Source organism: Gastrolobium bilobum, unplaced genomic scaffold (genome assembly GCF_033153095.1).
Source record: "Gastrolobium bilobum isolate Gb01-03AN ecotype WA unplaced genomic scaffold, APGP_CSIRO_Gbil_v1 utg5420, whole genome shotgun sequence".
NCBI lineage: Eukaryota > Viridiplantae > Streptophyta > Magnoliopsida > Fabales > Fabaceae > Gastrolobium > Gastrolobium bilobum.
Window position 1 is genome coordinate 31,370 of NW_026898652.1, and position 27,085 is coordinate 58,454.

Consider the following 27,085-nt stretch of genomic DNA (forward strand, 5'->3'; position numbering starts at 1 on the left):
TTTACTTGCTTTAATAAAAAAATCACTTAATACGCAATTTTATCCTTGCATAATTGCAAAAATACTATTTCATGAATTCAAATCCATAAATTTTCGGTCATAAAAAAACAACTTTACCACTACTCTTATTCGTCCCTTTTTACTCGCTTGAATATAAAGAAAAAAAAGAGTGAACAGAGTTCTACCCCTTTTATTTTATTTAATTTTTTATTTTCTATATAATATGGCATCTGCTATGATATTAAGAGGAAGAAAGTTCATCAACCATGGTCTTAAAAAAAAGCGTCAGAACATTAAAATGAAAAACTATGCCGTCAGCAGAAAATATCGAAACCATAAGAATATTACATCAACTTTTATTAATATAAATTCATCCTACCGCATAATTCATGCTTCCAATAACCAATATACTGTGTATGACAAGAAAATGGCATTTCTTAAAGTAAATAAAAAGAAAACAGACCTTAGAGGAGAGTAGAAATAAGAGAGGGAGATGCCATAGGTAAATATCAGTCTTCATATTCTGTTTCCTCATCATCATCTTCGTTGTTTCCAGCATATCTCCAACCATCTTCAACATTGTCGCCATCCTCCTCAGTTTCTTCGCTGTCTTCATCGTATGTTTCATCTTTCACTGGCCAAGGTTTTTTAATCACATTCAAAGTGGCAGGAGTTGGAGCTGACCCTTTTCGTTGGGCAATTTTGGGAGGAGGCAACTTCAGGTTTGGCTTGGGCCTACTTTGTTTCTGACTTTTACCATTTGATTGTTTCCTGCCATAGGCATCTTGGTCACTTGCTTCATCCATTTCGTTGTCAACATTAGCCTGGGCATGCACAGCATTTTCATCAGACATATGGCCAGGATGCTCCCTCTTCAAATGTAGTTTAAGCTTGTATTCATGAATGTAGGCCTTTTCACACCCTTTATAAGGACATGCATGTGGGCGATCAGATGATGCCGAACCGTAATTTCCCCCGGAAGGTTTAGTAGTTTTTGTTTGTTTCTCCGAAGGCGGTGTATACTTTGTCACATCCACTGGTGTATTCTGTAAGATGAGATCGAAACTGTGAATCAAAGCTTGTTTAAGGTGATATTCTACACAAAAAGGAAAATATTACCTTTTCATGATGAGATGCAATATGATTCTTTAGCTTGTATTCATGAGCATATCTCTTTCCACAATCCGGGTATGGACATATATGATAGTTCTCTTGTGAATGTGTCTTCATGTGAGACCTCAGGTTGAAATCCAGGGAGAAGGCCTGCATATTGACACAAAAGAATCTTAGAGCTCATCAATGAATAATATAGTGAAAAATGCATCCAGACAATATGATACCAAAGTTATCCTTTGTAAGTGGTAGTTTAGACTTTTTAAGATGCTTCGATAACAATAATACTAAAAAGGTTTGAATAATTCTCTACATCTTCACATCTATCTTGAGTCAAGAACCAACTTCATGTCAGATTCGTCCACAGGGCTGTTAAGTGAAAGATTCATATTGAGAAAGACACTTTTTATTCACAAACCATGATGACAAAGGTAACAATCATTAAACAGTAACAATACTGTCAAGTGTCAACCACCAAACAGGATTTGCTGTATATTGTTTTAAACTGATAAATTTCCAAACCAGTTGGTCATCCTCTATATCAGAGGTTCAATAACCCACCGCAGGGCTGTTGTTTACCTCATTACCAAACGGCTTGGGCTTTTCTGCTTAAGTATTTTTATTTTTTTTTTGATTCGCAGTCGGTTCTGCTTAAGTATTTGATCATTCCAATTGGGAGAAAAAAACAGATCAGTAGTCAGGTTCAGAGCGAACAGAAAAAAAATTATTGTTGCTTCATATTCAGGGCATGATAGAATATGCCAAACATGAAGCTAAATGAAAATCCAAACATGCAAACCTTAAGAGATCAGTAAACAGAACATTCAACACCAGCTAAGGAAAGGAAACCATCACATAAAAATAGAAGAGACCCTTCCAATGGAAAGATTTATCACCTTACCACAGCCTTCAAAAGTACATACAAAGTCCCTCTCCCCAGTATGAATGAGGAAATGTCTTTTTAACTTTGAGCTGTCCAGAAATTTCTGCAACGGAAACAAAATATTCTTAGCATTTTCTAAATAGACCTGACGTTAAAATAAATGGCAAACTATGAATAGCTGTAACGTGAGAAATAGCATTATATAAATAAATAAAATAAATAAAAATTTTATTCTGAAATCAAAAGGAAAAATTGTTCAAGGATCTATCTTGAACCTTGTCTGTCAAAACCATACAAAAAAACACATGCATATGTTTATATCCCATTCCTAAGCCTCCACCTAACAATTCAAACTTTAAGGAGATTTGATCCTAGAGATAATACACAGCATAGGTGTGTGATGTGCACGCGCATGTGTGTGTTTGTCTGAAGTAACAAACTCACTACCTTTCCACATCCCTCATAATGGCAAGTAAATTGCCTCTCTCCATGGATGTGAGAATGCTTCTTCAAAGCACCAGCATCTATGAATGTCTTTCCACAGCCTTCATAGCTGCAAAGAAAAAGTACTTCTGTAGTTGGCTCAGGTTCTGGCTCGGGTGCTGAAGGTTCTTTTTCCTTCTCTTTCAAGGCTTTTAAAGTATCCTCTACGGAAAGAAAAATGTTAGACAAAACACAAGATAAAACAACAATTACACATAATACAATAGTCCCTTAGATGCAAGGCATCCTTAAACTTCAATTAATCACATGCTTTAAAGCTTCATTCCTTTTAGAATTAGTACAAGCATTTAAAAATACTTAATGATATGAATGTGTTGTAAAAATAAATGTTACAGCAAGTCAGAAACAGAAACATGGCATACAAAGATTCAAGATTTCAAACCATAAACCAATGCAGAAATGCAGAATCATGAACAGATTAGACACCATCTGCAAGGTGCAGGTCAAGATCCCAATAATTTCTCTTCATAAGGTCCCATTTCATACATGTAGATTTATTTGGAGCAAGTTAAGAATCATCATTAAATTAAGGATATCATCTAACAAGGAACATGGGAACACAATTACACATGATACAAACTATATCTCAAGGGAAAATTATGGGTGCTTAATTTGTGGGATTTAAATTCAACTCATTCCATACTGTGGTGTCTAATCAGAAGGAAGGGGGGTCAATCAGAGATCTCTTAATTGTTTTATTATTATAATAATTATTATTATTATTTATTTTTGACATATACGCAACTGGCTCTATACAGAAACCAAATAAAACAGAATAGCAACATAAAAAAGACCAGACAGGCAACCAGAGAATGGGTCAGGAGTGAAGCTTGGTAGCCAGCAAAATGGACGAACCTGTTACCCATCTTAAGAGCATGCACTTCCCTCCGGTTGCTACAACATCTTGGGGAACCCTGGTAGCAAGTAACATTGCTGTGATTATAAGCGTAATAAATTGCTACCTGATTAAAAAAACGATTATTGAATTCAAAACAGAAAGAATAAAATTCTTAATCCAGATAACTCCTTTTGCCTACTTCTACATTTGTTGGATGTTGCCTTTCACTATAGAAATCCAACAAATACCAATTCTATAACATATAGAACACGGTCAGATACGATTATGCTCGAAATATAAAAAAATTCCCTTAAATTAGAAGAACCAACAAGAAAAAGATGACAAAGAGCTTCTTCCATGATTTTCAGACCCCCCAAAAAAACAAAAAGAATTATGATAAACAAATTGACAAAAAGATAGAAAATTTAATATCATAAAGTATAAAACAATTGATAAATGAGAAGTGGTAGTACCATTCTTTGACCCATTTAACGGCGGGAGCCTTGGACTTGAGGAAGGGGCGCCTCTCGAAGAGACTGTGATTGAAGTGAGTCTCCATCGCTCGCTCGCTCTCTCACTCTTTGTTCCACGAAAGAAGAATTTTAGGGTTAGGGTTTCAAGGAGGTATAGAAGGAGTTAAAGGACGAGAAAAAATTGGAAGGAGTATGAAGCTTTGGGTTTCCATGTTCATGTCGGATTCCTGCTTTTCTAAAACCGGAGATTGAACCGGACTAAACCGGATTCGGATTGCACTTGCAGCACCACAAACAGAAATTGAAGCGTTTCTTGTACTTGCAACTATTGGCCCATCCAAAGTTTTGGGCCCAATTGACTTCATTCATGCCCACTTGCCCACCCTACTAATTTTGGCATTTAAAATACATTACTTAATGGAAAAAAAAAAGTATTTATTCTTTTAAAATATATAGATTTATATTATTTTAAGTTAAAATTATTTTATATTTAGATGTAAAAAAAAAATACTTTTCACTAAATATATTATTTCAATATTAAAATTTAAAAGTATTTTTTATTTATAAAATTACTAAAAGTAATATGTGAAAACTAAGAGCAAATATGATGGTGGTAGTAGTGGCAAAAACAGGATGATAATCTAGTGGTGATAATGGTGTATAGAGATGGCAAAGCGGGCAGCCCATTTCGTCCCGCCCCGTTTTTGAAAGTGGGCTGAAAAATTCGGTTCGTCCCAACCGAACTTGTTTTACACTAACTAGCCCCATCCTGTCATTAATCTGCCAAAAAATGAGTCAGTCAGTCCTGACCCGTCCTATTTGTCGGGGAGGGCGGGTCGGCCCGCCAAGCCGAATCCGTTTTGCTGACCCAAATGGTGGAGTTGGAGATGAAAGTGATGGCAGAGTATGGTGGTGGTGATGACGACGATACAAACAAAAGTGAAATTGATGGAATTGAGATTGGAGTTGAGGCAAATTTGAATTTTTAAACAATATTTGATTTTTGTCTTTTGCTTTTTTTTTAATTCATAAATTTTAGCTTTGGGAAAAAAAATTAAAATTAGTTTGTGACTTTTGCCTTTTTAAAAACAGATATCTAAACACTCATACATATCAAGAATGATTTTTTTATTATAAAAAGTAATTTTTGGAAGAAAAAAAAGGACATCCAAACATTCTCGTAATTATCATTTATTTATCGAGAGAAGATGTCATTGAAAAAGAACTCTTAAATTACACACGCATGCACACGAATGTAAAATTATTTCTTCGAACAGCTGGACGTCCAGTAATGAATCTTACATCGTTAATTGATTATAATTTTTTGTATTTAATACTTTCATCCACCTTTGTATAATTATGATTCTTCGAATATATTCATTGTACGTTAAGTGACTGACAAAAGTAAAATAAAACATATATATATATATATATATATATATATATATATATATATATATAGGCATGATGAATTAACGTAGGTTGTGCGAAATTTCTACCGTATAGCATTTCTAGGTTTAAAATTCATGTGGAATTAAAATTATTAAATACGAGAGTACGCTGTTTAAATTAAAAATGCTGATAAAATGGGTTGACTTAATTGAAAAAATTAAATATTATTAATAACAGGACTAATATCATTATGAACTTAATTACCAAGGCTCACTTATGGCATACCAAGAAAAAAGTATACAAGACAGATACCAGCGATGAAAGCGAAATGTCCAAATCTGTTTAATTAAATAAAACAAAAACGTAGCAGTCGAATAAGATAACTATTCTATAACTCATTTTCATAGTATTAATTAATACAATACAAATACAAGGCAAAGGTCCCCACTCCCCAGCAAGTCAAGTCGGACACCAATCCATCCATCAAGAATCCAATAAATGGAGGAGAACCATAAATAAATCTAGTAAATACATTTCACTTTATTTTTTAAACAAATAAAATGTAAAAATAATTCAAAGATTTTGACGTAGAAATATCATATTAAACTAGAAAAAAAAAAACTTAAACATGGGCATCCCGAAGTTTTGGGGCATTTGACAGAAGAAAAATTTTCTTCTGTCGAGAATTTCGATTTTTTAAAATATGATTTTTACGTTCAATTTAAGATAATATTTGAAAATTAAAAATTTAAAAAAAAAATTAATTTCCCGTGAATGTTGAAGAATATCGCGTATCAACCCAATGGGTGCAACTCAGTTGGTAACTTAGAGCTGAGTTAGTGGGGTTGGATATGTGTTCGATTTCCGCTGAATGCATTCTTGGGGAGGGGGCTGAAACTTTAGCCATCATTGTTCCCCGCACTCCGGATTAGTCCCATAGCCGGCTCAAAGAGTCGAAGCTCGTGGGGATACCGAAGGAAGCCAACTCGTCTCAAAGAGATAATTAAGGTTGGTAACTCCAAAAAAAAAAAGAATATCGCGTACCAAACACCTACGGAATGTCTGCGGGCCAAAAAAAGAAACCAAAAAATAAAATTCAATTTATATTTTGGAAATTAAACAGACAACCATTAATGACCAAAACGAGTTTGATGAGTCACCTGTTTCAGAACGAGTCAACTATTACCCGGCCCAATCTAGCTAGCTAACATGAGCCAAAACCTCCTTTATGGTGATTGACATATGGTTATACTTATGATCACTGTCAACCTCAACCTCACCCTCTTGTTTTGTTGTAACAGTACTCATCATCACTAGTTTCCTCCTCTTCTTTCTCAACCTCACCATGCTCTTCAAAAAGCTTGTCCAAATGGGAAACCTGACTCGTTCCACCAACCTATTTTTTTCCATTCCCATTATCACTTCCTCCGCTGATGGACGATCATCTTCGTTCGGTGACACACAACGTGCAGCCTCTCTTAATAAATGAGTGATGTTGTTCACCATGTATGCAGCTGGAGGCAATGCAATTCTCTTGTCACATATTTCATCAAATAGCTTATCTTCGATTAATGGAATTGCCCATTCCACTATTGACGCAGGGGTTTTGCACACATCAATGGCCTTTCTACCACTCATGATTTCCAATAACACAACCCCAAAACTGAACATGTCATTTTTGGTGCTGAGTTTACTCGGTGTGGTGTAACTCGGGTCTAAATACCCTATTGTACCAGCGGGTTGACTCGGCACTACTGGCTCATCAATTCGGTCTATGACGATGGCTAGTCCAAAATCTGCTAACTTTGCGTTCCATTGTGAATCAATCAAGATGTTGGATGACTTGATGTCTCTGTGAATGACCAAAGGCTTACCTTGGTGAAGAAATTTCAAGGCACGAGCTATTTGCATGGCGATTTCGAAGCGTTTAAGCCATGTGGGTGGGGTTTTAGAAGCATGGAGCCACTCATGGAGTGAACCATTGGGCATGAACTCCATTACTATGAGCTTGAACGAGCTGTACTCATCATCATCATGATCATGATGACGATGACGATGACTCGTCGTCGACCCTACAAGTTTAAGCACGTGAGGGCTTTCACGTAAAGAGGATAACCCTTGAATTTCGTTTTCGAGTTTGGAGTTGTCTTCTTGATGAAGAGATTGAGATGGCTTCTTCACAGCAATTACCAACTTGTTGTTATCTTGGAAGAGTACACCTTTGTAGACCCATCCATGGCTTCCTTTGCCTATGAGCCTTGTTGGGTTGAAGTTATCTGTTGCTTTTACAACCTCTTCATAATCAAACTCTGCCATGTTCTTCTTCGTTAGTATTAATTCTTTTGCATGTGAGAAATAATACTATACATCAATGGAGGGTTGGATTGGGTTGAGTGGAAAAGGCCCTTGAGGATTTCAATATGCGCACATGTATCATATAGCTTTTTGTAGTACCCAGGGAATAAAGGTGCTTTGGAGACCTAAGAAATAATTAAAACAAAAAATTATTGAGAAGAGGAAAAGCAAAAGAAAAAGCGACAGAGTTCGTGACACACTCTCATCAAAGAAAGGAAAGGATTCTGAGGAGGGATGGGAATATGGGATACCCATTAGCTGGATATTGGGCCCCATTTCTCACTTCTTTGCTTACTTTTTCAAACTTTTTCCTCTCCCACTCTCGTCAAATTTATTATCATTTCTATATTTGCATGTAAATCTTTTATGGGCTTTATTAGTTTTATGTAACGTGATGTAAGTGTTGTGTCCAATTCTTACATCAAAAAGGAGAGAGAAAGTAAAATGATGAAAGAGAAAGAAAAACATGTGAACTCCACCTCTTTAATGTGTGTGTAGGAAAATGAAGTTATATCATGTTAAATGATAAATATAAAACCCATTTTTTATTTATCACAAGAACAAACTTATGTGATATATAATTCTTTACAAATTTGTTGCAATCCTTGATTATCCCAATCACAAGCCTTGACTTCTCATATTTTGATTGGAGCTTTGGGGAGAAAAGAAATTTATGTAATAATAAAAAATTAAAAGTAATTATTTTAAAAGTATAAACAATTGAGAATTGTGAAATATGAGAAGTTTTAACATAACAAATAAAAATTAAAAATATTTGATAATTAGGAGTAAATTAAAAGTAATTTGTAGATTGCTGTATTTAATTAGGTGATTGCTCAGCTGTCTTCAGAGCTAGGACTATTTCGTTGGTTTAGTCGTTTTGTTGGGCTTTCCCTTCATATAGTATCAAAAAAGAAAAACAAAAAGTAATTAATAGTTCAAGAGTTTTTAACAAATAAGAAAAGTCATCAGTTGCTGTAGTAGCTATATAGGATAATCTTTTTTCTGTTTTTAGTTTCATATTTGTTCAAAAAAAGAGATTACTAATGATAGTAATAATACAACATTATCTCACTTTTAAAAGGGAGAACTCCTCCATCAAAAAAGAAAAATGGAGAACTCTATCTTATTATATTGAAGTGTATTAAACAGATAAGCTTAAATACTGAATCTTTTTTTTTTTTTGATAAAAAAGAAGAAGAAGATAAGCAAGGGTATCTAAAGAGAGATTTGAATATCTAAGATGAATGAGATAATGCAAACTCTTTTGTTTATGCAATATTTATTAGTGGCGTCAAATTATCTTGTGATAGTTAGTCAATTATAATATTAAAATATTGCAAATGCAAGATACCAATATAATTTATTTATTTTTTGTAGACAAAATAGTAACATTTTCATTACGCTTCAATATATAACTTAAAGAGAATAATACAATACGCTATTTAGGGAGGGATCATTAATTTAATCCTGACAACTCGGTTACGTCAACCCAATTTTATTAGCAAATTAGATATTAATCTAATTAACCGGGTAATAGAGTGTGATATGTAATTTATTTTGAAAAATAAGTTATAGTATATAATCTTTCAGTGAGCACAAAGAAAAACAGAAAATATATATCCAATACACATTCAAAAATTCAATGAATTTTTTTAAGAAATAAGTAATGTTGACTTTCTTTTAGTACTTCCATAAGTCTTCAAATTCAATCTAATTGTCATTGGAACCAAACTAAACTGTCAATGAAGTTAAAATAATTAGTAAATAGTAAACTTCGTGTTGTTCACTTATGGATCGCACTGATTTACATTTACTACTAAGTTCTAACCATAATCAGAGAGGCACACCAAGGTTCAACAGCCCGAGTAACAAAACACTACGCTATCCATCAGAAGATTACATAAGATCATTAGAATTTATTCCCTTCAAATCTTATTTTGTAGTTCTTAATTATGTAGTTATTTCCACGAAATAAGGGGGAAAAAATACAATTGCATATGGCAAGAGGATTTGGTCTTGAAAAAAGTTTTCTTAGGATCCATATATATATCTTTTAAAAAGTTTGTGTGCGTCACCCTAATGTTATTCAACTTTAAAGGACTCTTTGCCTTTGGCTCAAAACGTTGACACGCGTTGATAATGACCATTGTCCTCTTTGTCAGCAGGAAGCACAAACCTGTGAATGATCATTGCCTTCCTGAATTGCATTCACTCTGTGTGTTGCTTCCCACTTCCAAGGGGAATTTTTTTGTGCTACATGATCCTTCTATTCAAGAGGTGACATTTGGACAAAAAAATATTTTTTATTTATTTTCTCTCCTCTCTTTTTATTAGTTGTATGATTTTGATTGATTCGAATTACTGAGTAAATAGTGATCCGCGAACACTGAAATTCTTCTCACTTCCCATATGAGTTAATATTGTGGTAATTTACCGTAAGTATTTTTTCTTCGTGTACGCAAAAAAAGTAAAAATGTTTACATGAGTTTGCCGTTTAAAAAAAAATGAAAAAAGAAAAATTCCCTCTTCCTCTCTTTCCTTCTTCTTTCTGTCTTTCTTTATGGAGGAATGGGCGTGCTGAGAAGAATGCACTTCATGTAGTGAATTGGGCTCAGTCAGTGGTCCAAAGAGATATGGGCTACATTCAGATTATCAACGAACAAACATTGACGGCTACTACAGAATCTATCTTAAGCTAGATAGATAGCCCCTCTCCAACCCATTAAAGATATTGCCCTAATGTGTAAGGAATAGTACCCCATACGGGGAAAAAACGCTTGATTATATCCCCCCCTCACATATACAACAAGTCGAGTATGAGTCACAGTTTTGACAGGTAAAAAAACATTTTGTCACGGTTTATTTTATTTTTTTCCTTCAAAAATAGCATATATCTACTCCTCATCAGGACACTAGTTTATCGCCTACGAACATACTAGAAGGTGCAAAAGCTGCAAGAGGGGTGTGAAAATGAAAGAGAAGCTAACAAATATACTTTCTGGTAACAACAGATGAAATGAAAGGGTAAGAAAACAAAATCTATTTATTTACCAAAAACAAAAACAAAGATATAATGATGTGCATCATTTTTTTAAATATTAATTTACAATTGTATAAACTAAATCTATGCATGAAATATATTTATAAATCCCTCCAACTTATTTTTTTAATAATCATCTTAACTACTGAATGGTAAAACTAAAATATTTTTAAACTATTTAATATTTGTATTGGTTAGGAGGATTATACGTACGTGATTTCTTCCATTTATTTGGGAATAACTGATAAGAAGATTGTGTTATGGACTGAGGCCTATTTAATATAAAATCTAATAAGGAGAAATCTAAATACAAATATGATATAATATAATCAAAGAAAAATATTCATCAAAAATATTAATCTTAATATGACAGTATTAAACATGAGATTGTGCTGCTAGAAAAGACATAGAAGGTTCAGAATCCTAATACTCACAGGTAAACCCTATAAATATGAGGTAAAACCTACAGGTATGACTATTTTCTCTATTATTGTTATGCTATCACTGTGCACACACACCACCCCTTTGAAAAAAATTATTCTTTATTCTTTGTGTACAGTAATATACTAAACTCAAAAGTATCTAATTCATAAATACCTTAGAGAGCACATATATTCAAAAGTAATTTACTAACCTATTAGATTAGACATCTCTATGCTCAAGACATAACATAAACTAATCCATTGTGGATCATAATAAATATGGCATTTCACTTGCTCCCCCGGGCAATTATAATTGGCGACTTATTCCCACGCTCATCAACTTCACGTCTATGCAATCAATTGCTATTCTCAACCACCCTCAAAAAATATAAACTCTCTCTCTTTCAAATAAATAAAAAATGAAAAAATATTTGTTCTTCTAAATAATATAATTTTATGTCATTTTAAATACTAACCATTAATTTCAGTCAAATCAACAGTTAATATTTATTGAGTTTTATTGTAAATTACTAATTAATTAATAAGTTTGACTCAGTAAATTATTTTCATTGATTGACGAAAATTAACGATTAAGATCTAAAATAACATAAAGTTATATCCTTTAAAAGGACAAATATTTTTTTCAACATTTATATTTTTACACACAAAACCTTTTTTTTCGCACTCATAATAGCAAGTGAATTCCATTATAATAAGAGGAGAAAAAAATGGGATAACTTTAACTTTAGTTGAATATATATATATATATATATATATATATATATATATATATATATATATATATTGGTCATGTAACATAAAAAACTAAAAGTGTCCAGCACAAACAACAATTGATATGGGGCCTATTAAATTTTATTTCTCTCTCCTTATATTTCTTTCTCTCTCCCAATTGTTCTTTGTGCAGGAAAGTTTTCGATTGTCCTGTTACATAATCCAACATATTTTCTATATATATATATAATTTTCTGCATGGGGTGACACGTGAAGTGCACGTGCAGTCAAATTCATTCCCAAATCCGGGGATAAACACCCTTATCTACGCCGACGTTTTCAGTTATCTCTTTATCTCAAAACTTCGAACAAAAACTTCACACATTATACACACGAGCAGAGATGACATGTGTGCATACTAAACTTACAACAACTAATGCAACCAATATCATTTCAATGAGGTATAAAAAAAATTATCATTTCACCGATGTGATATTAATGTCGAAGTAATTATTTACGTTTAAGTGTTTATTTTATTTTTAAGTATGGGTTTAAAATGAATTTTAATCTCTTTTTTAGGATACGTATGACAATCTTTCTGAAATCAATTTTTTTTATTTCTGTTTCCGAGAACAGAAATGAATAGAAAACTCGTTTGGTAAAATCGATTTATTTTTTTGTTCCTAGATGAACCAATTTAATTTTTGTGTTAGGAAACAAAAAAAAGAATAAATTTTCTTTTTTGTTTCCGGACATAAAATGAGAAATATTTATATCTCTCAATCATTTTCCACCACTACCATCATTACCACCACCATCATCATCCCGACACGGTCGTTGTCACCATCAACATTGTCGTCATCACCATTATTACCATCATCACAGTCACTATCATCATCGCTATCACCATTGCCATCATCACGTTATCGCCATCACTATCATCACCACTACCACTACAATCACCACACCACTATTACTACTATCATCGCAATCACTACTCTCGTGATCACCACCACCATGCCCAATTCTATTAGGATAGATTGTATATAACTTTATCCTTAATTTATTTTTTTTGTAGAAAAGGTTGTTTATCATACCTAAATCCGCGACTTACAAAAAGCAAGCTCACTATGCTTTTAAGGCTCACCTTCAAACTAAACTTATTATGATAACCTAAATTATTTTAAATAAAATAAACCAAACTAATTGAAATAACATAATTCGAATTCCATTATCATCGTTATGACACATAATATGAACACGAGAAAATACAATAAATGACGAAAAGTAAGGAAGGAAAAAACGAGCAAGCTCAATAAAAGCATTAATTGTTACCTTATTATGTTATTTAATTATTTTGTCTTAAACTATAATTCTCTATATTATTTTAAGTGTGATTTGATGAAAAAAATTGATCTATTATATGTGATATTTTTTATATATTAATAAAAAGATCAATTGTCATTTTTCGAGCTCTATTCTTATACTCTAATACACTAGATAACGATAGCGTGATATAATAAAGTGGAGCAATTAATTAATGAAATTAAATAAAGGTAATTTAGTAAAAAGAATATAATTAAAACGTAATTTTGCATTTCTTTATGATTGTTACGTTAAAATGATTAAACTTTAATTGTATTCATCACTGCATAAAACAAGGTAATCTCAAGTGCGAGTGGTTCCGATGCAAAAGTCTATGCAGCAAATCTTAAAAAGGGCACATGAAAATCCCCTTTCAACGTGGATAACGAGTAGCAAGTAACTTTCTAATTACATACAAATATATATATTAATAACAAAAGAACAAATACAAACATACTAATAAACACAAAGCAAAGAGCAGAGAAGCTCTGCAAAGCTGACTTTGCCCAAAACTTACCTTTACCTCCGCTATAAAATTACAGTACAGGGGACTCAAACTGTGACAACTGAAAAGTTTTGGAAATTTTGCAGCTTTACAATTTTTTATTGACCCTATGTTTCCTTGGATCCATGCACATTTTCTTCGTATAATTATTGTTAGCCACTTGCTATTACTGAATTGCACGGCTTTTGTACTGAAAATTTTTAAAAATAAAAAAGAAATAAGTTATATTTACAGTTCAAAATTTATAAATTCTTATAAATTATATTATCTATTATGGATAATATATATTTAAATAGTATGTATTATTCGTAATATATGAGAAATGTTATATTTATATATTTTTTTTATTTTTAAATTTTTACAAACTACATTATATTTATGTCTTAACAGTAAGAAACTCTTGAGTAGAATCTTACTGATAAGACATAGTATAATTTGTAAGTTTGTAAAAAAAAGTTTATCAATATAACCATACACATAATATATAGTGTTTAATATGTAAACTTTGAATTGGTAAATGTAACAATTCTCATATAAATATTTATATTTTAATTTATACTTTTATTTTTTATGTATATCTTATAAATTAATATATAAACATGAAAAATAATATTAAAATTTTCCATTTTTTAATTTACCAAATTTTATTCGTTTTATAATTTTATGACGTAGTTAGAATTAAAAAAAAACTTTTAAATTAATATAATAGGTTAATCTACTATTAAAAAATACTTCAAATTATTAAATATTAACACACACACACACATTATATTTAACATATTTTTCATTTTGAGATAGTTTTTATATTAGTCAAACTGAATAACTTGAATCTATTTCTATTTAGCAAAGTTTACATAAAATATATTTAATAATAAAACAATGTTAGAAAATAATATATTCTTAAGAATTATCAAAGTTATGGGTTTATTTTTTGTTATCTATTAAATGTCTTTGTATAGCTATCTTTGGCAAGAAAAGTTTGATTAGAGTGACGATCACATTGAAAAAAAGGAAAGCAAGTGGGAACAGAAAGAAATAAAGATTGGCACTGAAATACCATTGATAGGACATGATAAACTTATTTTAGCAGCGGGGCACAGATTTAAATAACACAGAGACTTCTAATTAATGACCCTGACAGATTCAAATACAGTGTGAGTGGGGCTGAAAATTTGCTGACAATCTTGTGACACCCTAGTTTTGGAATGTGATGTAATACATATAAATTTCACTTTTAAGAAAAAATAATTTTTTGAATTTGTATTTTATTTTTAAATAAAAAGAAAATGGAGAAGTCTCTGTCAAGAATACTTGTTTTATAAGGACTAAGGAGAACCAAACAAAGAGGGTGTGATGTATGAATAGTAATTCTCACTGTGACTGTCCTTGCGTGGCAGGCGCTACAGTGAAATTAATAGGGAATCATTTTAGTTATTTACAAATATATCCATAAGTTTATTATTAAAACCGATCGATGTTAAATTGCACAAGTTTCTTGTATCATCACTGTAGCAAAAAAGAGGGATTGGATCATTAATTATGGATTAATTGTGATCCGAGTGATAATGGCAATTGATTTGTTCAATTTAATATTGTGAAGATATTAGAGATAAAGATGCAGGTTGGGTTTGTGGGGTTAGAAGATTTAATTATATATGATGATTATCTGTTCAAACTAAAATAATATAACAAAAGCAAGGGGGTCCAGATTGGCTTGTTTGGTTCAATTGGCTGGTTAGTAAATTCATTTTTTTTTCTTTATATTTTTTTAGTTGGTTGACTAGTCTTTTGAAAAAAAATTTCTTTGTATTGAAAGTTTTAAATTTTTAATGCATGAATAATACTACTGGCTGGAATTATAAAGAGAGTAAAAATGATACAGCCACACATCAAGGAACCTTCCACGTCTGGTCACCATAATAGTGACAGGACAAAATTGTACACGCCTCATTAAATAACAACTCAAAACTCAAAAGGAAACAGAACTTCATTTTACCTTAAAGGGGCATTTATTAGAGGAAAAAAAAAAATTTGTCGGGGAATTTCGATTTTCAAAAATATAATTTTTATATTCAGTTTACAATAATATTCAGAAGTTTAAAATTTAGAAAAATCCAGTTTCTCGAGAATCTGGCCAAAATCTTTGTACCAAATGCCCCTTAATATGACGAATGAAACCTTTTATTCTCTTTATAAAATTTAAATATAAAATTCAAATTATATCTCCTCCTGGAAAATATTATGAAAGTTTAAAATGAAATTGATATAGACTTTTTTTCGTTTTAGTTCAAATCGAATTAATTGATAAATTAATCTGAAAAAAGTGCAATTACTGAAGAAAAATGTGAAAAAAGAATGAAAAAGAAAAAAAATCAAGACTATGGAGTAAGAGTTGATAAAAAAAAATCTTGATCTATTGTGTATAACATGAAGACTATGATGAGTAAAAATATAACCAAATTTATGCTAGTGTTAATTCAGTGAATCATGAATGAAACATATACACTCAAACACTTGAGTGTTAATGAATTAAAAATCCTAATGATAGAGTGTCTTGGTTTAAATTTTCTACTTTTTTCTTGAGAACTCTCGTTGCAATTCTATGACTTGTGGGTTATGAGTATTTGGTGTCTTATTATTTTTACAAACTAAGCCTGCATATTTCATTGACTGTAATACTGATTGATTGACCTATTGAAAATTTATTGAGCACATGAACTCGTCTCTTTTCTCATAGTTTTGTTTTAATTTGGCTGCTGAGAACACCAATATATTAAATTTGAGAATTATTTGATAAATTTGTACTTTATCATGTTTTAAAGGGCCAAAATCACTCTAAAATATAGTCTAAAGTATAAAAACTTAAATTATTTGGCTAAACAATATTAACTTCGTTCTTTTGACTTATGTGAATAATCCTTACTAATTTTGTAAGTAAATTATGTTGAATTGGAGGAAGGATTGATTACAAAGTACTTGGAGAGAGCAAAAAAAAGACTAAAGCATTCACTTATGGCGCTAAAGCATGATAATACACACAAAATAATGTGGAGATGCTTAAGAAGAACATACTTTAGCACGTCGCATTGAGTTAAAATGTGCTAATAAAGGCAAAAATGTTTGGGTCGAAAATTTTTTATTACTTCCGTCGTCGTAGGAGGTATATTGGACCAATCAGAGTACGCCACATCAGTTGATATTTTTTTGAAGAGAGAAAGAAAAATAATTTTAGTATTTTATACTTTGTATTTCTAAAAATACATAATATAAAATTTTCTATTATATCGAGTGATCAGTATCTCCGTTGTACTAAAAAGTGGAGCAAATATTGAGTGATCCCGACTCATGTGAGCCGGACTCATGTGAGCCGGGTAGAGAGAAAGAAGAATACAGAGAAGAGAGAAAGAAAGAAGAGAGAGAAAATGACCATATAATTATTTTTCCTAAAAGTGATCTTCGAGTGCACACTATGTATGCTAAAATGTACTAAAAAAAGAAAAATCATTATGTTTGAGCGCGCTTTAATGTAGTACTTAAACATTTTTGCCTTCATTACTGATAAGTGATAATTGTTTATTTTTAAAATAGAGCTATATGACTAGGTTAATTAATCAATAATTGATTCCCTTATAAAACAGAATGATTATTGATATAATTGAAGGGAATATCAATCAAATTAGAAAATGATTTATTACTGTAAATACATACTAAATTAAAGAAAATTAATGTTGTGTATATATTTCCTCTTAAAAGAAAATCAATCAAGAATGAAATGATTCACGGTGAAATCTCTTAATTTCTACTATTCCTTTCAATGTTTCAGTACATGACAGTGAGCAATTTTGTAGCTTTTTTTAACCGTTTCCTAACGTCACAATATGATGTGGTGATAGAATAGTTGCATACTAACTAATGACTACTGTATTGTTCATTAAGAAATATATGCAAACCCACAATAGCTGGTTCGTATATCATATATGAAGGAAAAGAGACATCTTCACTTCTTTCTCTCTTTTTCATCATGTCTTGTGAATAAACAAAAAAAACTGTGCAACTTAAAACTGTTTTTTTATTTCTCCCCCTTTATGTTTCACTATAATACATTACATTTCTTGTAAAAGATAATTAACCCCCCCCCCCCCCCCCCTTTCACTGTGAAACAAAGCCAGCGGTTTTTTTATTTATTTGATTTTGGTACACAGAGCCAAATTTTATGCAGTAACTGATGAAATGCAACGACTAGATTTGGAAATTGAAATTTCGACGGGCTAGGGCAATTCTGTCTTTGTATACTATCCACTTATCAAAAGCTAGGGTGCCCAACCAAATTTGACCATCACAAAATAAAAGAAGAAATAATTTTGAAAAGGTATGAATTAAGAATTTAAAAAAAAAAAAAAAAAAAAAAAAAGAGAAAAAGAAAGGGAAAGAATGTGGTTTGGGTTGGGATGAGCTGTCGTGGTGCATTAGATGCCTTTGTCTGATGCTCACCTGTGCTGTCTAGCTACTCACCTGCACTCTCTCCTCTCCTCTCTTATTCTCTTATGTTATGTTATGTGTATCATCCCATCCCATCCTCTTTACTTTAACCATCCCACCCACCCACTGCAAGCCCTCCAATTATTATTTTCTATTCAATCTAATTTCTATCCCTCCTCATTAAAACTTCGCATCAATAAACAACACTTAACACTGAATCATTCTGATTCTCTCATAATTTCTTTTTACTTCAAAAGGAGATCCATCCAGACTAATAAACTCCAAATTTTTTTATTTTTTTTGCTTGGGGGGGGGGGGGGTGTGAGTGTGCAAAGTGGACAGTTTTTACTTTAGTAATTTGACACAAAAGAGAGCCCCTTGACTTTCACCTTTGAAGTGAATGAGGATACAAAAACAAACACACACACACATAGGTGCTATTATTTCGCAGGCATCTATGTGTGTAACAAAGGCCATTTTTTGGCATCCCCTTTACGAGACCCCACGAGTGGGCTTCTGTTACTTTTTTTTTTTTTTGTTGTTGTTTCTCTCCTCCACCTAAGCAAAAGCAAGGTCTCCAAACAAACTCTTTCTTAGTTTCTTTCTCTCTCTTCTCTTAGGTTGAAAGTTGTAACCTACTCACTTACCCTTCTCTCTCTCTCTCTCTCTCTCTCTCTCTCTGTCTGTATGTCTGTTGCGCTCTGAGCAGAGAGCAAGACACAACAGTCAATCAAAAACCGAGAACCCCACAAACTCACAGTCTCAGTTGGGTCCAAACACACTCCAAATTTCAAAACTTTCTCTTTCTATCTTTCTATGTGTTAATACGTGTGTCTGTCTCTCTCTAACCCCGACCCAACCCGACCCATCTTTCTCTATCTAAAAAAGAAAGAAAGTGAGAAGGGGGATGATGAGTGAGTATGAACAAAAGAAAAGATGGGGTTGATGAATCATCTGTGATACTACTCAACAAAGAAAGAAAATAGAAAATAGAAAAAATAGAAAAAAAAAAAGAAAAAGGAAATCCGAAACCCTCAGAGAGGCTTCCCCACCTAATGGAACTATCAGATTTGCAAAACAACAAGCAGAGCAGCAACACAGGCACTAGTCATCAACATCCCCACCATCACCACCATCAACACCAACACCAACAACAACAATCTTCTTCTTCTTCTTCGCAACAACAACAACAACAACAACAACTTGTGGTCCCTTTTGATGGCAGGCCATCACCCTTCATTATGGGCTCCATCTCAATCCAAGCTGGCCTCACCACATCATCTTCTTCCTCTTCCTCTTCTTCTTCTTCTTCCAATTCTTCCTCATCGTCCTCTTCTTCTGCTTCTGCTTCTGCCTCCGCCGCCCCCACCACAACCACCACCCCTCCTCACCTCATCGACGCCTCCCTAGCCATCGCCACCAGATCTGACCCCTCTCGCTCCCCACCCCTCCTCGATTCCGCCAAGAAAACTACCCAAATTCAACAACAACTATCCTCCTCCTCCTCCGCCGCCGCCGCCACCGCCCTCGCCGTCGTGAACCCGTCGAAGCGATCCACCAAGGACAGGCACACCAAGGTCGACGGTCGCGGTCGTAGAATTCGAATGCCGGCGACGTGTGCGGCTAGGGTTTTCCAATTGACGAGAGAATTGGGGCACAAGTCGGACGGAGAGACAATCGAATGGCTGCTTCAGCAGGCGGAGCCGGCGATCATCGCGGCCACCGGAACGGGAACAATCCCGGCGAATTTCTCTACCCTGAACGTGTCCCTTCGGAGTAGCGGGTCGACGCTTTCGGCTCCGCCGTCAAAGTCGGCACCTCACACGTTTCATGGGGCGTTAGCACTGTCTCACCACCCTTACGAGGAAGCGTTCCAGCACACAGCTTTGCTAGGGTTTCATCCACACCACTCTCAGCAGCAACATCAACATCATCAACAACAACAACAAATCATGACCGCTGATCAAATAGCAGAAGCACTTCCTAATAGTGGTGGTGGTGACTCGAGCGAGAACTATATGAGAAAACGCTTCAGAGAAGATCTGTTCAAAGAGGATAACAACCAACAATCACAAAATGAAAGCGGTGATGGGTCTTCTCCTTCACCCAAGGCATTCATGCCAAAGCAGCAGCAGCAGCAGCAGCAACAACAAGAAGAAGGTTCATCTGGTTCAGGGCTTCTTCGGCCTTCAAATTTGTTACCAGCAACTGCCATGTGGGCTGTGACACCCGCACCGGCAACTGCTGCTGGAAGCACAATTTGGATGCTTCCGGTGAGTGCTGGTGCCCCTTCTGCTGCCTCTGCAGCTTCCGAGACTCACATGTGGCCTTTTTCTTCACCAACTCAAACTGCTGCTGCTGCTGCAAATACTCCGCTACATTTCATGCCAAGATTCAACCTTCAAGGTGGTCTTGAATTCCAAGGTGGACGTGGGCATGGACCTGGGGGTACTCTACAATTGGGTTCCATGTTAATGCCGCAGCAACCATCTCAGCATCTGGGTCTGGGCATGTCTGACACCAACTTGGGTATGTTGGCAGCTCTCAATGCTTACACTAGAGCTGGTTTCAATATGAATTCTGATCACCAAACTCATACCTTGGAGCATCATCATCAACACCAACACCAACCTCAACCTACTGAGAGTGGAGAAGATGGTGCTAATAGCTCCCAATGACTCACCCAAACCTGAACTTATTGGTTAGTTGGCTTTTCATCTGTATAAAACAGCAAGAATATATATATATATATATTCATTCCCTTCTGTGATTTGTGGAGCAGTAACCGGAGTTTATTTTGTTTTTGTTTTTTTTTATCTTTTGCAGATTGGAAGTTGAATTTGTTATAATTGAGTGCTTTGAAAAATCCATGGGTGCTCATCACACTCATCCGAGATGAGTTTCTTAGATGTTGCTGTAGTGATGCTTTTATTTAATTTTTTTTTTTTTAATTGTCCTTCTCTTTTGAGGGAGTTTATTTCTTTAGCTTGATTTGGAGGTCCTTGGTATGTGATTTTCAGTTTGATTTTGGTCCAAAGGGACTTAGCAGACAGAGAGAGTTTGTATAGGAGGAAACTTGGTCTTTGGTATTGTTAATTTACTTATTTTATTTTTTTTCCTCTATGTATGACAATATGAAAAACAATTAAAACTCAAAAGGATTTAAAGGGAAAATTTCATTAGTTTCCTTCCGTTGCTGCATATAAATATATTTTTATTTCTTTCCCTTTATATCTCAAATCTTTTTTACACATGTATTAGCTTATGTTATGCTAATAATATATTGTTTTCCTTTTAATCATAGTAAAGGAAATGGTATACATTTTGTTCTCATGACAGGAAAGGATATATGTGGCAATATAAAATAAATGACTTTGTACCCAAAACAATAATAATGATAATCAAAGATTAGACTGGAAGTAGCCAACTAAGCAAAATCGGATAGCCAGGTAAGGAGAGAGGGACCAAAATATATAAATAGTAATTCATCTAAGCTAGAGTATACAAATCTCAGTTACTTATATGTGCCATTGAAGATAACTCCAGAAGGGATGTCAGGAACAGCAAGGCATTAACTTCCCCCACTTGCCTTCTCTCTCTCTGTCCTTTCAATTTATTTTTTCTCCTTTAAATATATTATTTTATATTTGTTAGTTATATATTTTTAAAAATTTCAATCATTTTTTCTTTTATATCCCGGCCACACCATATTTTTATGTTTATTTTGTTAATTACTAAAGACGAGAGATGATTAATTACAAAAAAACAAATAATAAAAAAAGATGAGATGCGATGATTATCAGAAAGTATGAAGGAAAGAAAATATACGTTGTCATAATTTAAAAAAAAAAAAAATTATTGAACGACGGCAGTCAATTATTACTTTATTATACCTATCATATTCGTTATTATGTGTGTATTTAGCATGATAGCATGCTTTGACATTTAGAATACTATAATATTTAAATGAATTATTCATGTAAATATTAAGACCCGTTGTATGATTTATATATTGGCTAATGCACTTTCTAGCGGTATATGTTGGTTATAATTGCACAGAATATAACAACAAAAATCTATCTTTTAATAAGATGATTAGTGGATGGCTTGTCAAAACAGGAAAGTTGAAACATTCAATTGGGATGGGCAAAAGACAAAAAGAAAAGAGAGAAAATCAATTGTAGCTTCAAAATCAGGAAGAAAAATGAGGGTGAATAATTAAAACGATGGTAACGTTGTGTATAAGCCAGGGCGGCAACGAAAATGACTTCGGTGTTGACTTGAACAGTCAATTTCGGATGACTCCCTCTGTTCATTGCCCAATCATTCTTCCTTTTTTTCCCCCATTTTCATCACTTCACACTTTTAACCATTTACCCTTATTTGCTATATGTAGAACAGTGATACTTTGGATTCCCTATTTATTGTACTGCAAAAGCGGTTTCTATAGCTGGATTTGAATTTTAAATAGAAATTTCAACATGACAATTTAATTTCAGATGTAATTTTATGTATCTATCATAAAACTATATATATATATAGATAAGTCATCTGCATTTATTTTAAAAATGACATCGTTTTGGAATTAAAAGATTAGAAAATTATAATTATAAAGACAATAATAACCCTGAATTAAATTAAAATTACAAAAACACCATAATTTTCATCACAAAACGACGTCGTATTGAGCTTACTGCATATAACCTATCTGCAGTAACTGCAGAAAAAGCGAACTCATATATATATATATATATATATATATATATATATATATATATATTGGTGTTATTTTAAATGACACACCTTACATCCTTTTACTCACAAAAAGATGAGACCCACATCTTTAAAACTTTTCCCCCACTCTCTCTTCCATGGTTTATCTCTTTCTCTTAATTAAAATGACACAACTTTGCGTCCTTTAAAATGATACACACTTATCCCAACACACACACACATATATATATATATATACATATCAGAAAATATTTCTGCAGTTAATGCAGATAAGTTATTTGCATTTACTTCTAAAACAACATCGTTTTGGAATTGAAAGATTAGAAAATTATAATTATAAAGACTTAACCTTGAAATAAATTGAAATTACAAAAACACTATTATTTTCGTCCCAAAACGACGCCGTATTGGACTTACTGCAGATAATTATCTGCAGTAACTGCAGAAAGAGCAAATCATATATATATGTGTGTGTGTGTGTGTGTGTGTGTGTGTGGGGGGGGGGGGGGGGTAGGATTAGGGGTGGCAATTTGGGTTGACCCGCCCCGCCAAAAAATATGGGTTGTAAAAATGAACTCACCCCGTTTTATGGTAGGTTGGCGGGTCAACCCGCCAATTAAAAAAAAATTAATTAAAATTCAAAAATAAATTATATTTTATGAATTTTTTTAATATTATTTTATTTTATTTCACACTTCTCTATATTTTTTTTAGTCTCAATCTTAAATGTATACTAATATTTGTCAAGCATTCTTCAGGAATTTATAAATAGATAACATTTGTCATAAATAAAATTGTTATTCTTTATTTTTTCTAGAAAGTACTAAGATAAAAAAAATTGAATATCACAAAAATTTAAGTACTAATGAAATACTACCTAATTGTAAAAAAATAAAAAAAATAATAAAAAAATTTAAAACCCGGCGGGTCAACCCGCCCTGCATCGGTTGAACCCGTTTTGACCCACTTCTAGACGGGGCGGGTTGAGGTGGGTTGGTGGGTTGAAAATCTCAACTCAACCCGCCCCGTTTTGGCGGGTTGACCCGCCAGGCTCAACCCATATTACCACCCCTAGGTAGGATATTCTTACACTCAATCTTGACCATTGATCCACTTGTAACCAATGGTTCACGTTACTAAAAAATTAGAGCCCTTATATATAAGTGGGATCAACAGACAAGATTAAGAGTGTAACTTACACTGGTGTAAAATGATCCTGACCATATATATGAGCTTATCGTTTCTCAAGCTGCTTGAGATAATCTTATCTCCGGCTAGTAAATCATAACCGTACAAAGATGAATCAATGGTGATAAAGGAAGAGAGAAAAAGAGAATCATAACCATTCAAAGGTGAATCAATTAATATAAGAAAATAAATAAATAAATAAAACGACGTAGTTTTGGGATAGCCGGAGATAAACTTATCTCAAGCTGCTTGAGAAATGTTTTTCTATATATATATATATAGGATTTATATTTCTGCAGCTGCTGTACGTGGAGCAATCAAATACTTGCTATATATATACTTAAAAGTATTAAATGCGGGGAATCATAACTATACAAAGTAGGACAAAATTAAATGTGAAAAATCATAACCATACAAAGTGTGACAGTATTAAATGTGGAGAATCATAACCATACACCTGTCGTTAGTGTACATAAAGTGACTGCAGAAATTATTTTACTTTTATATATATATATATATATATATATATATATATATATATAGAGAGAGAGAGAGAGAGGTGGGATCCTTTGACATTGGTGTCAAATTTGAAATTCGACACCTCTTATGAGAGCCATTAGATCAAAAAAGATCAATGGTGTCACGTGCTTACAAATCAACGTCGTTGATTTTTTTTTTTTATCTAATGACTCTCAGATGATCAGTGTTAAAGGATCTTACATTATATATATATATATATATATATATATATATCAGCTATATTTTTTTACAAATAGTATTATTTTATTTTTATTTTGGTTTTCTCTTGCAAACTATTACAAATATTTTCTAAACTAATATTTCTACTTCCTCTCAAAAATGGTTGCACATGACATGACTCCTTTTGAACCAAATACCGTATACAGGTAATTATTTCTTTTGGTTTTCTCTTGCAAACTATTACAAATATTTTTTAAACTAATATTTCTACTTCCTCTCAAAAATGGTTGCACATGACATGACTCCTTTTGAACCAAATACCGTATACAGGTAATTATTTCTGACTTATGAAGATCTATACCATAAACCACAGCTAAAATTGGAGGCAAATATATATATATATATATATATATATATATATATATATAGGTATGATACTTTAAATCAGTGTCAAATTTAAAGTTTGACATCTCATATATATATATATTGTTTTTTATGTTATTTTAATCAAAATTACTATATTTTATAAAAAGAGAAACAAAAATTATGATAGAAGAAAATTAAAAAAATTATTTTAAATATTAAATAAATAATAAATAAAATTATATTTTAAAAGAACAAATATTTTATTCTTATTATATTTGTTATGTGGTGGCAAAAACAGTGGAAGAAGGTTTACCCAAAAGAAATACAGGGAAAAAAAAAAGAGAGAGTACAGAGACAGAGATCGGGGGCGGGAAGAAGAGAATCATTGTCCCCTAAATTGAAGTCCACGCGCGGCACTTGCAAGCAAACCAAACCCGCACTTGGCAGCCTTACGATTGGAGCACGTGAAGCGCGTGGTACTTTATCTTCATTGCATTATTATTATTCGCTATTCACTTATTCGGTGAAGAGGGGTCGGTGGTCCCACACAATACTTAATACAAAGTTGATGTACACTATACATCCGTGACCACAATTCATCCTGGCCGTCGCTTTCTTTATTCAGATCACCATCATAATCATCCTCTCTGCCTCTATCATCATTCTTCCTTCATGTCCTTTCCTTAAACACTGAATAACACATATTTCAATATGCACCTAAATAAACAAAATACTTTTTTTTTCTATTATTTTAACTCTTAGGTCAAAACTTGTGCTTCCCTTTCTTAAAAATGTTATTAAAAGTCTTGTAAAATGATTATTATTATTATATAATATTAGTAATCCCATTTGATAGTTTTCCTAGCGGGATTTGCGGTTTGGTGCAAGGAAAGCTAATCTCTAAACAATGCCAAAGGGATAAAGATAACCCATGGACGCTTCCATTTTTTTCTTTATTTACATAAAAAAATTAATTTTTCTTGTAAAGTGGGTGAAAGTTTAGTTTGGTCTGCTGATAATAAAATAGAAACTAGGGTATCCTATGATGTTTTTTTTTTCCCTTCTAGAAGTATAATATGCTATTTCACATACTAAGAAGTGACCAAAATGTCTTGCTTTGATGTTTTAATATATATGGGGAGAAATATATGTTGTTTTAAAAGATTGTTATTTTAGTTAAAATTAATACGAAACCCTATTTATATTTAATTGTATTTGACAAAATAATAAATATACTTTCTCATTATTTTAAGTAAAATAGACAAATCTGACTAATATTTATGTAACCAACTCTTTAATGTGGGTTTCAATGAGTGTTTCCAAATTTACTTTTGAATAATTTTAATTTTATAAAATTAATATTATTTAAAACAGATTTGGAGTTAAATTATTTATATTAAATATTTCTTTCAAAAAATGCTTAGTGTTTGACGAAAATGTAGATATATCGCAAAATAACAAATTCTTACTTCACCCAAACTCATATTTGGAAACGTCAACAATTCAAAAGTTCCAATATTTCTTTTTTTTAAGTCTATAATCTCAAATCCGTAAGTGATCTACCATGACATCTGTTTAGATGATAAAAGTTTCAAAGACTTGTATCCCATCACTGCACATCAAGATTCACATTATACGATTCTAACAGCGTAAGGCAGGAAAATATGGATATATTAACACACTGCACATTTCAATGACCATGTCACTCTAAATATAATATATCGATTACGGTTGTTAGCATGCATAGACTTACGTAGCTTGTAACCTAAATTCAGTATAATCTCTACGATGTAAAGGGTAGTGGTGGAAGGATTCCTAAAATGCAAACGACGTGGTCCACTTTGGGTGTGGTAGCAGTTAGTGGCTTAAACCTTCAGCATCTGAATTCTGAAGTCATGTACCCCAAGTGAGTAGTCCACCGCATCAGCTTGTTACATAACATTTATTCTGCAGCATTAAACAGGAGACAAGACATATCGAACAAAACAAATTAA

At 32.8% G+C, this 27,085-nt stretch overlaps 3 protein-coding genes across 4 annotated transcripts; 1 reads left to right on the top strand and 2 right to left on the bottom strand.

Moving 5' to 3' along the window:
- Positions 1-330: 330 nt before the first annotated feature.
- Positions 331-4,080, bottom strand: LOC133318066 (zinc finger transcription factor YY1). 2 transcript variants are annotated; one of them, XM_061520008.1, is made up of 6 exons: positions 3,812-4,080; positions 3,391-3,414; positions 2,444-2,645; positions 2,005-2,099; positions 1,120-1,270; positions 331-1,046 (listed from the first exon to the last, which is right to left on the bottom strand). In XM_061520008.1, exons 1-6 carry the CDS (start codon positions 3,895-3,897, stop codon positions 510-512), a joined length of 1,095 nt encoding a protein of 364 aa, XP_061375992.1. In that variant the 5' UTR covers positions 3,898-4,080; the 3' UTR covers positions 331-509. The 2 variants fall into 2 exon arrangements, with proteins under 2 accessions (XP_061375992.1, XP_061375991.1); XM_061520007.1 differs by having other exon boundaries at positions 1,120-1,263; positions 2,010-2,099; positions 2,444-2,643; positions 3,356-3,414.
- Positions 4,081-6,403: 2,323 nt separating this feature from the next.
- Positions 6,404-7,519, bottom strand: LOC133318054 (serine/threonine-protein kinase-like protein At5g23170). Its single transcript, XM_061519994.1, has one exon. It carries the CDS (start codon positions 7,517-7,519, stop codon positions 6,404-6,406), a length of 1,116 nt encoding a protein of 371 aa, XP_061375978.1.
- An 11,211-nt stretch (positions 7,520-18,730) lies between these two features.
- Positions 18,731-21,269, top strand: LOC133318071 (transcription factor TCP8). Its single transcript, XM_061520014.1, has 2 exons — positions 18,731-20,805; positions 20,931-21,269. Exon 1 carries the CDS (start codon positions 19,160-19,162, stop codon positions 20,780-20,782), a length of 1,623 nt encoding a protein of 540 aa, XP_061375998.1. The 5' UTR covers positions 18,731-19,159; the 3' UTR covers positions 20,783-20,805; positions 20,931-21,269.
- The last annotated feature ends 5,816 nt before the right edge of the window (positions 21,270-27,085 follow it).

Excerpts from the sequence above, each read along its gene's own strand:
- LOC133318071 (XM_061520014.1), top strand. The coding sequence starts at position 19,160 with ATGGAACTATCAGATTTGCAAAACAACAAGCAGAGCAGCAACACAGGC.
- LOC133318066 (XM_061520007.1), bottom strand. The coding sequence starts at position 3,897 with ATGGAGACTCACTTCAATCACAGTCTCTTCGAGAGGCGCCCCTTCCTC. Across the intron at positions 2,644-3,355 it reads GCTCTTAAGATGGGTAACAG|AGGATACTTTAAAAGCCTTG; the intron begins GTTCGTCCATTT and ends TTCTTTCCGTAG. Across the intron at positions 2,100-2,443 it reads ATTATGAGGGATGTGGAAAG|AAATTTCTGGACAGCTCAAA; the intron begins GTAGTGAGTTTG and ends TTTCCGTTGCAG.
- LOC133318054 (XM_061519994.1), bottom strand. The coding sequence starts at position 7,519 with ATGGCAGAGTTTGATTATGAAGAGGTTGTAAAAGCAACAGATAACTTC.